The 10,986-nt window shown below is 47.2% G+C and overlaps 1 protein-coding gene across 1 annotated transcript in view; it reads left to right on the plus strand.

Moving 5' to 3' along the window:
• The window catches only part of RPS6KA5 (ribosomal protein S6 kinase A5), a 132,998-nt gene that overhangs the window by 69,135 nt on the left and 52,877 nt on the right, over positions 1–10,986 (plus strand). The window contains exons 4-5 of the mRNA XM_045288129.1: positions 9,888–10,003; positions 10,186–10,238. Coding sequence (XP_045144064.1) covers positions 9,888–10,003; positions 10,186–10,238 — 169 coding nt within the window. The remainder of the gene's footprint in view (positions 1–9,887; positions 10,004–10,185; positions 10,239–10,986) is intronic.

The following is a 10,986-nucleotide window of genomic DNA, read 5'->3' on the forward strand; positions in this document are numbered from 1 at the left end:
CTTTCTACTCCTGTAAAGAGTGACAGTCTCAGAAACTCACAGGGGCAGTTCTACCCTGTCCTGTAGGGCCATTATGAGCCAGCATCAACTCAAGGGCAGTTTTGTTGTTGTTGTTTTGATGGGAATAACAGGTAGCTGTTTAGAAGATACCACTAGAAGAAAGATGAGAGAAATAGAAATTCTCAATAGGAGACCGTGAGCTGGAAAAGTCAGATGCCTAGGTGGTCAGCCAGAGTGTGACTAGAAATACGTTGATGGTTGGAGAGTGGATCATAACAGAGCCCCTTTCCTTAGGAGCAGGAGATGGGGGGCCTCTTCCCACTCTGCTTGTCCTCAAGGGAAGAGGATGCTGTATAGATAGTTGCTATACTTCCCGATAGATAATCCGTTAAGGCTTAGTTTTCTCAGTGAGGTTGTTTATCTGTTAATAGCACCTGGAAGACAGAGAATGGGGAGGTTTCTGTGTTCGTCATGAAGTCAGATTTGCAAAGCTGATACAGCTTGTCTCTCTTGTTAGCAGGCCTCCTTTGCTTGAGTTCTTAAGGCGGCTGCAATATCATACTTCTGAACACTGGTGTCAGTGGTATGAATACAAAGTGTCATTGCAGAGATTTAAAGGGATTTTGAGCCCTTAATCCCCTTGTGTTGAAACATACCAATCTAAACCCACGGAGTGATGATTTTGATTGTGAGCAGATGCTGTTTGCCCTGCTGTTAATCCTATAAGATCTTTCTTGTCAGAACTACAAGGGGGCTTCAGAAAGTTTGTATGAAGTAGAATTCAGAGATCATGGATGTTTTGTTTGTTTGTTTGCCCACAAGTTTTTAAGTCTTCAGGATTAGTTAAGAGTCTTGGAAGTTTTGTGGATGTCTTCGGTTCAAGATCCAGAATTAATTCAGTTCAAGATCTCAGGATTAATGTTTTAAGGAAAACATTAACAAATGTCAAAGCCACTTCTCTTCCCTCCAGGGTGCACAAACGTTTCCTTAAATATACACACGTGTGTGCGCACGTGTGCATGAATCCCAGGCAGACGTGCCAGGCAGGGCAGGGATACTTTCTAAGAACAAGCTGATTGTTAAATATCTGTATAAAGTAGGTGTCACTGAAATGATGCATAAATTACATCCTTTATATCAAGGCAATAACCTGACCTAAATTAAAAGAACCGTCCTGGCAATAGACCAAAACCCCAAACTCACTCCCATCGAGGTAGGTCCGACTCAGCGATCCTGTAGGGCAGGGTAGGACTGCCCCTGTGGGTTTCCGAGACGGTAACCCTATGAGAGTAGGCGGCCAGGCTTTTCTCTCACACAGTGGCTGGTGGTTTTGAAGTGCTGGCCTTGTGACTAGAGCCCCACACATAACCCCTGCGCCACCAGGGTTCCCGGCAATAGAGAGAAGAGAAACAGACCTACATTTAAAGGAACAAGAGAGTATTTGGCAAAGCATTGCAATTCTCATTTATTTTACAAAGGGGCAGATTATTGTGTTACAAAACTGGTGTTGGTAAAAAGTCTTGAGCATTCTAATTAGATACTGTTCTCCAATAAGCAGTTACTTGGTTAAGCCTAACATTGAGCCTGTTCAAGGCCCTCGACCCCTCGCAGGACGCTGGCAGAGCAAGTGGTGGCTCGTCTGAGAGAGTCTGTTCCTTCACTGCTCCATGGAGGTTCCCTGGAGATCTCGGGGCATTTGTCCCTTGGATACAGTAGATCAACCACATCAAGGTATGGTCAGCTATTAAATTTTCCATTCGTTTTGCAAACACTTGCCTCCTTACTGTATATCATGTGCTTGCCGCCCTGGTGGTGTAGTGGTTACATGTTGGGCTTCTATCCACGTGGCTGTCAGTTAGAAATCACCATCAGCTCTGACGGAGAAAGACTGGGCTTTCTACCCCCATAAACAGGTACAGTCTCTGAAAGCCACAGGGGTTTGCATCAAGTCAGCATTGACTTGATGGCAGTGAGTTTGGAGGTGGGTTTCTGAGTTCAGTTATCATGATGTTCATAAAGATTGATGGCATTGACATTGGTGGGTTTTAAACAGGAGACCTTTTGAGATTGACCTTTAGAGAACTCGCCATTGCTGCGATGTTACAGATTAGCATCTGTGCAAGGAGCCGTTCGAGGAGACTGATAGGGCATCAAAAAGAGATGGCCCAGAGTCTTAGGTGGTTGTGGAAGTGGAGACAAGTAGAATGCTGGTCCAGCCGTCTGGGGAAGAGGTAAAAACTTATAGCCTGAGGTTATGTTCTGAGAAAAGTGTGGAGGTCCAAGAACTGGTTAGTGGATAAAGCAAGATTCTGTGGGGGAGTAGATGTAGGCTAGGGGAGTGTTAATGTCTAACCCAGGTGGATGGGGTATGTGGGGGCCCCGCCACAGAATCAGCTGGGCAGCGCTGCAGGAAGGATGGGCACTGGACCTACAGCTATCTCTTCAGAAGATAAGAAAAGCCTTCTGGAACCTTCCACATTTAGAGATTGGGAAGAGGAAGAGAAACTAGGAAAGAGTCCGAGGATGAACAGCTAGAAAGTTAGGAGGGGAATCAAGTGAATGCAGGCCCATGAACAGCAAGGGGGTGGGGAATGAATAAATGAATGGCTTTAAATCTGAAAAACCTGAAGGAAAGACTGTTTCAAGGAGATGGAAATGGATGTTCACACAGATGTGGAAGTACAACCAAGCTCAAGCAGGAAGGGGCTCCAAGAAGTTCGTGGAAAAAATGAACTTAAAAGATGATGGGCCTTTCCCCAGAACGTTTGAAACCCCTCGTAATATGAGGTCCGACAAGCATCCATTGACTTTAGTAGCGTGCAATTGATTTTGACCTTAGACTATGGTGGGATTGTGGAGGTGGGAACTGTACTGTCGTATGGTGTTGTGCTTGGTAAAGTGAAGGGGCAGCGACAAGGAGGAAGGCTTGAAGGAGATGGACTGTCATGGTGGCTGCAGATGGCCAGGACTGTGCAGTGTTTCGTTCTGACATGCACAGGGTCACTGGGTTGGAACCAACTCGGTGGCACCTAACAAGAACAACAATACAGACTGAATGGTAGGCATATGAATTGGTCCTCACTGCCATCTAGAATAGATGTTGAGACACTCTTTTTGATGATGAATGTGCCGCCTTTCCTCATCAGCTTGCCATTCCCAGCACAGTAGATCACTATGGTTAATTGTCCAATTCCAAATGGCCTTTGCCAGCGCATTTCCGCTCTAGGATCTCTATTTTCAAGCATCCCATTTTACTTTGGACAGTTCTCCGCGTTCCGTCCTCCGTGCAGTCCGTGTTGTGGTTATTAATGGGTGTTTTCGGCTGCTGCTTCTCCTTTTGAGGTGTGCCACCTCAGCAAATGGAGGTCCAGACAGCTTTGCTCTGTCCACGTCGTGACGGCAGCCTCCCGCCCTGAGGGGTTCGTCTTTTGGCCCTACTCCAGCCCATGCTCCACTGCTACGCATAAGCTTTTCACCGGCCAAGTTTCTTAGAAGTGATCCACCAGACCTTTTTCCTTTGTCTTAGTCTGGAAGCTTGACCAAAGCTCCTCAAATACCACGGCCGATGGTGCTGGTCTTTGAAGTACCGGTGGCACAGCTTCCAACATCACAGCAGCACACCAGCCACCACCATACAGCAGACTTGAGAGATGAGTAGAGCATGAGGTAACTCAGCAAAGTGGAACTAAAGTTGCTGATGAGCTGGCTTTAAAATGAGGAGGTTACCCTGGATTATCTGAATGGGCCCAATGTCATCACAGGGGTCCTTGAAAGTGGAAGAGGGAGAGACATGGCTACGAGTGAGGTCAGAGTGATGTGACATGAGCAGTGTCTTGGCCACCACTGCCAACTCTGAAAAGACCAAGAGAGAGCAAGGGGCCTAAACATGCCGCAGGTCCCAGAAGTTGGAGAAGACTTGGGAAACTGAATGGCCTTGAACTTCCAGGAGAGAAGTCATCCCTCTGACACCTGGCATTAGCCCAAGGAGATGTCCAAGCCCAGGTAATAGTTGCTTCAAACCAGGCGGGTGGTGTTTTATGACAGCAGCCCTGGGCAACAGAGAGCCAGTGCAGAGAGCCACGTAGGCAAACAGTCCTTCACGAAATGTTGCCAGGAAAGGGAGACAAGAGAGAAGGGGACATGCAGAATTGAGGGAGGGCGAGGGTGTGAGGGACGTGATTGTGTGCTTTCAGATTTTCACATTATGTGTGTGAGTTCTGAGTTATTTTTATGTTTCTCAGAGATCCAGCATTCGAGTGCTTCATCTGGCACTCCAAACACCATCTTTCAAAGCAAGTGAAGTAACTGCCCTTGACTGAAAGTCAGGAGTCGCTGCCGTCTTCAACTGGAGGACAGTGCAGAAGCGTCACTGCCAACAGTTTTCATTGTCTGGAGACCGTTGTATCGTTGTATCGTTGTATCGCAGCCCTTTGCTGTTTAGCTTAATCCTGACGCAAACGAGTGGGACACCAGCAGTGCTTTTTTGAAATCTATGTGAAGCATATACCGTATATACTCCAGTATAAGCCAACCCGATATCCACCGAGGCACCTAATCTTTACCCCAGAAGCGGCATTAAAAATGTGCTGAAGACCTCGGCTTGAACTCGAGTGTATACGGTAACACAGCATAAAGCATGTGAGTCAGCATGTTAAAAGGCTGCAAATGACGTTTATGTTAAAAGATGCTTGTATTCAATAGTTACAGTTGGGCCACCACAGATTTGGTTTTTGTTTTTAAATCATTAAAGTTAAGCCTCAAAGTATTCTATAAATTATCATTGATGCCTGTAAGTACTAATAGCGCTTAATCATTAAGATCATTTTAAAAACCAAGTTGTCATAGAGCCCATTCTGAATCGTGGTGACCCACCCGCGGGTGTCAGAATTGTGTGCTCCACAGCATTTCAAATGCTTGGCTTTTGGAAGTAAATTGCCAAACCTTTCTTCTGAGGTGCCTCTGGGTGGAATTGAACCTCCAATCCGTGGGCGAATCGCCGAATGAGTTGCAGTAACCATTTGCATCACTCAGGCTTCCCTAAGAGAAAGAGTTACCATTTATTGTACTTAGTGCTTACTGTGTCAGGCTCAGACTCTACCCCCTCTCTCTTTTTAATCCCCAAGACCGTCCTATGTGGGACATTGAATCATTTCCATTAATATTTTGTGGATGTAGAATATGAGCCACTATCTGCAACAAAGATCATGCTGTAGATTTCAAAGAATTGAGATGTGACCACATTACTATTTAACAGAGATATTCCTTTTAGTTTAATCAGATCTTCCCTCGACTCACTGCCATCAAGTTGACTCTACGTGGGGTTTAAGGTATGGGCTGTAACTAAATCTCAGTATGATGGTAAAATGTGGTTTTGGAAGAGCACAGTCACTAAATTTGACTGACAGCTTCTGAGAACAGAGATGTATTTCCTAACTTTTATTTCTAATTATTGTCAGGAAATTGATGGTCAGTTATGGACACACACCTCTCAGACGTGGCCCAAATCTTCTTAGCAGGAGCAGGAGAGCAGGACTTGAGACGTGTCCATCGAGAAGGGCCTTCCTGCTATGTAATCCCGGCTTCCCTGCCTCTTCTCCTTTCCTGCTGCCCACTGGCCTGTCTCAGTCGCAGTTCTCAGCGCTCCTTTTCTTTCTACGCTTCTATTGAGCCTGGAACTTGGGATGAAAATTCTGCCCTAATAGACCTACGTGGTTTCAGGGATCAGTTCCTGGAATGCTGCACCTGCCCATTTCTTGCAGCAAATCTTAACCAGTGTGTTTCATACCCTGGGGTCAGCTCTGTTCCTAGCCCAGGGAAGTGCCTCCTTGGTGCCAGGCCTCCATGTCCCTGATGGAGTCACTTAAATTCGCTTCTGAATGAAAGGTATAAACTCTGTAGTAAGAGGCATGAACTTGTTTATGGATCGCCCTTAATTAATCAGCTTAATTCTGTGTGTCTGCTCTTTTGGAAGCTTTTGAGGTTTTATAAGATAACTTTAGGGAGTTTATTCTGTTCTTCCCTCCTCCCTTTGTTCTCTGTGAACAGCCCTGCTGGGCCGGACGCTCAGATCTTCACCAGCCTCCCAGGGAGGGGTGCCTCTACAGCAGCCCCTTTCAGAGATGGGCCTTTCCCTTCCTGTTCTTGCACTCACCCAAGTCCTAACAGCTAAACGGCATTTGTCAAAATTCAGGTACCCACACAGGTTGGTTTCTGGAGGAGCCTCTTGTCATTAACTCACTTCTAGCCACCACCCACTGGCAGTAGAGGTTTGCTTGTTCAGCTCCAGAGGAAGATGGACCAGGAAGAAAGTCCTGGGGACCTACTTCCAACCAAGAGCCACTGGAAACCCCGTGGGGCACAGCAGGCTGGGGCAGCCTTTAGTTCTGTTGTGCCTGGCGCTGCCAGGAGGCTGGCCTCTCCCAATGACATTCTTCAGGTTGAGTTTTCCTCTCCTCCCTTGCCTCCCCTCCCCTTCCCCACTTGCAGTAGCCAGGTGAGGACCTGTTCAATACCTTGCCAACATTTGTGACTTCAGGCCCTTTCCTCTTTCCTTCACGGTAGCCATCCACAAGCCACACATTGGGCCTGATGAGTCTAAGAACTCAACATCAGATTTCTTCTTTGACCATGGCCTTCCATTCTCGCTGTCTCACACTCTCCGAGCCTGCCCTTCGATCTTCCTTGAGCGCCATCTCCTTGGGGTCTTGCCTGTTCCTCACCGTCACTCCCTTTGGGTTTCACTGGTACCTCCCTGACCGGTGTTCTGCCACATCGCGCCTGCCTTGTCTGGCACACTACAACTGCTCGCCCCCTATTTCTGTGGACCCCCACCCCCATGCACACCCCAATACTGGACTGCTAAGTTTCTTTGGTATGGCATCAAAGCGTGTCAGCTGGGTCTGGCATGGAATTTAGGCTGGCAGTCTCCGCAGAGCTTCACAGAAGGTTGGCATATACCCTGCTCCACGCCAAGGCCTGCACTTGGACTTTCCCGGCCACCTGCAGCCCCGGCACTGTGCTTCTCCAGGTCCAAAATGACCTGCGGTGATCACCGCCGTCCTTCGTCCACTGAAGGCACTTTGAGGCCAACGGCTATAAACTTGAATTCCCCACCCCATTCTTTGTTTTGGACTGTGTTAGTCTGGGTGCATTAGAGAAACAAATCCACAGAAACTCACATGTATAAGAGAGAGTTTTATATAAAGGGTAAGTGCACATCAAGAAAACATCCCAACTCAGTGCTGCCCAAGCCCACAAATCCAACATTAGCCCATATGTCCGACACCAATCCACAAAGTCCTCCGTCTCACAATATACACACAATGATGCCGACTGCAGGAGGAAAGCTGAATCAGTGAATGTGTAAGCATCTCAGTTCTGGCAGGGGTCTCCACACAGCTGCTCCAGCATCCAGGGCTGCATCGGGGTAGGTCCATGTGGCTTCTCAGGGATGTGCTGCAGAAAGTGAGCCTTGCCAGCTGAAGCAGGGAACTGGCTAAGGTAGCTGCACCCTGGCCCGACCATCACAAAGCAAGAGACCTGAGAACTAGAAAGGCGAGGCTCACCGAGCCATTTATCCCTCCACCCTTCAATTAACCCCACATGTGTTTATGGGCCAGGTTGGCACAATAAACTTTAACTGTCTCATGCACCTTAAAATTTCTCTTACAAATGCCTGATCACATGGGCAAACATGAATGCCTGCCAGTCATAACAAGAGTTGGTAAGAACTTTATTTAAAAAGTAGAAGATACTCTTGCATGGCTGCTGAAGATGTTAATGGTTCTGCCTTTTTTGGAGGAAAGTCTATATAAAAAATTTGCAGCTGTGAACAAAATTGACTTTGTGCGTGTGTTTTGACTTGGCATTCCAGTTGTAGTAATCCGTCCTACCAATCACAACCTGCCTGAGTGTACAAACGTGTCTAGATGTAAAGCCTCATCCCTGACAGATAGCAACCCATCAGTGGTGCTTGTATTAAAGTAAAGCCCAGAAAAGTACAAGATGAGACGGGAACATCTTGTTGTGCCAAAAGCAAAGAAGTGTGATAGATGGGGGCAAAGGGAAAGCTCGCCCTTGAGGGAGAACAGTAGCCAGCATCAAGAAGGGATGATGGACTTAGGAAACCAGGCCTGGGTGCTAGCAGGGGTGGGCGGAAGTCTCCGTTCCTCTCTGAAATTTGCCAGTAAATCCCACAGGGAGACATAGTCCGTGGTCAGTGAAACAAGACGAGGACGGCACAGGACCGGGCATGTTTCCTTCTGTGGCGAACAAAGTGACTCTGAGTCAGAAGCGGCCGGATGGTACTTAACGACGACAACATTTAATGTCTATCCTGACCTGTTCACGTGGGATTCATTCATGAATTCATGAAGCACCTGCCGAGTGAGTGTTGAGTGTGCCACCTGCAGCCAGGAGGGCGTGGAACCTGACTTCAAAAACCTGAGTCTCACAGTGAGCTGCTCGTAAGCAAGCCCACATCAGCCTCACCTAGGAAGAATTGCGGGGCGGTGGGGGGGGTCATCAAGGAGGAGGGTCACAGAGTTGGCACTCGGAGATGAGTCGGGAGTTTGCCCGATGGTGGTGCCTGCCTGTTTCTCTGTCTTGGCTGGCGGGACATGACCATCGATGCACACATAACCCCAGTATTAGACGGAAGTAACTAACTACCCAAAGTAGAAGAAGAACTCATTGTTACTTTGCAGGAATGCTGTGTTCCTTCACACCTTTTAAATAATTAGCTTTGTGTTCCGATATAATTAAAACCCCGTGGCAAAACGCTGAAGCTCTCGGAGGGAAATGCTTCTTGCTGGCATGCCCTAGTAAAGTACATTGCCGAACAAAGAGCCAGCTGTTTGCGTCCTTTGATTCGATCGCATCCGATTTTTGGAATCGCGAGTTACACGGGCAAGATAAAAATAAAACGGAGTTGGTGACGATTTCACTTTATTCTTCTGTCAAACTGTGGCAGACTCGGCTGGCAAGGGAATAAACTCGGGGTGCGCGCGCTTCACGTATTTGAAAGGAAAAAGCTTTGAACGGCACGTGTGACTGCTTGTGAAAAGTTAATTAGTTCTCCCCCCCAGCAAGTGTTTTTCCTCTACTAACCTAGCAAGGATTTGTTTCTGATGAAGATGTCTAAGCTGTTTAGCAACATTTATTCGACAGTAAAGAAGTTTAATATCTGGTATACTTTTAAGCCGTTTCCATTGTGGGTCTGTGTCGCTGTTGCCTACAATAATGAGTTTTTAGTTACTCATTTAGCCAAGAATGTTTTATTAGGACCATTTATTGGCATAGTTATGTTCCTTCCTTCTTTGTTTTTATTAACCAGGTCCTTTATCAAGTTCATCCTCTGGTCTTTTTGTCTTGCCTCTCATTGTTGCATCTGGGACAAGCAGGAAGGGAAGGGGGGGGGGGACCGTTGGGTTTCAGGTGCTCTGAGTTCAGCACAGAAAACAGTTGTAGCTGGCAGCTGGCACAGAGGGGAGGCTGGGTTTCTTGGTGGTATTTGTGTTTTGCTTCGCATCCTGTGTAGTCATGGGCAGTGATGGCAGAGGTTTCCGGACGCTGTGTCTGGGGAAATGTGGCCAGACCTGTACAGACTTCGTCAATTGTCTGAATGGTAACACCTGTCACGCAGACGGAGTGCCTTGTGTGCAGTCGTCCTTCACTTACGAAATGGTAGCATTGTGAGAATCTCATGGTCCATTGTATGTGGCACTGCACTGTACAGACTAAAACTGTGACCCCCAACAAGTCAAACAAAAACACTCAATCTGTGCAAAACTGCCTTGTGGTTCCTCCCTCCAACGTGACTCCGAGGACGTGCCCCCTTTAGTCGGTGAATAGACATCAAAGAAAGCCCAACTATATTTCATTTTTAGATTATATAAATGGTGGAGAACTGTTCACTCATCTTTCCCAAAGAGAGCGTTTCACAGAGCACGAGGTGCAGATCTATGTGGGAGAGATTGTGCTTGCCCTGGAACATCTGCACAAGGTAAGCGGCTTCCTCCTGGGGTTGCTGTGGTGGGAGACCGGGAGATCTGTGAGCTAAAGTCATGATGCAAAGGGCAGATGTTGTGTGTGTCATTGTCTCGGTGTGAATGTCTCCTGGCAGAAGACTGCCAATTCTCCGCATTTTATATTTGCCTCTATTTTAAATCTGCTTTCTCTTTGTAGTTCCTGAGCTTCAGCTTTAGAAGGATGAATCTGAGCGATTCTTCTTCGGTTTTGTAAAAAGCTCATGAAAAATCCTTCATGCTTAGGTATTACAAAGTAGCAATAGGACCCATAGCGATCCATTCCTAAACCAGTCTTCATAGAGAAACCACGGGTCCTGATCTGTAATTCTATATGGCACTCCGAGTGGTTCTGTGTTTGGCTGTTTAACCACAAGGTCAGCTGCTTGAAACCACCAGCCGCTCTGAGGGAGAAAGACGAGGCTTGTGGTACAGCCATGGAAACCCATCGGGCAGTTCTACCCTGCCCTAGAGGGTCACTCTGAGTGGGCATGGACTCAGTAGCAGTGTGAGTGAGTGAGGTGGTCACTCGATAGCCATCGACTGCCTAAGTTTCTCCAGGGTGTGTTTCCCGATTCGGAATATGAGCCACTAGAAAGAGGCAAGTACCTGCCCTCCCTCCCCTGGGCTCTCTCTTCCCACTCCTGCCTCCATCCCTCCCTTTTCTATCATTGTCTCTGTTATTTATAGCAGAGCTAGCTACTCAAAACTTAAGTATGACGCTGTTTTAGATGATAAAACCATCTTAAACACTTAAAAAAAAGACGTTATTGTAAAATATTAATCTGAGAGATTGTTCCTGTGGGTGTTGTATTTATTTAAAGAGCAGTCATTAGTGTGGCTGTGGGCAGTCATGGTGTAGCCTGGGCTGGTGCGAGAGGTAAGGTGAGGCAGTACGGACACCACACGGGACGTGTGGACACTGTTTGTAATAACACTGTCCTCGGCTTATTTAGACCCC

This window comes from Echinops telfairi, unplaced genomic scaffold (genome assembly GCF_000313985.2).
Source record: "Echinops telfairi isolate 266 unplaced genomic scaffold, ASM31398v2 ScPeMD7_18;HRSCAF=68, whole genome shotgun sequence".
Taxonomy (NCBI): Eukaryota; Metazoa; Chordata; class Mammalia; order Afrosoricida; family Tenrecidae; genus Echinops; species Echinops telfairi.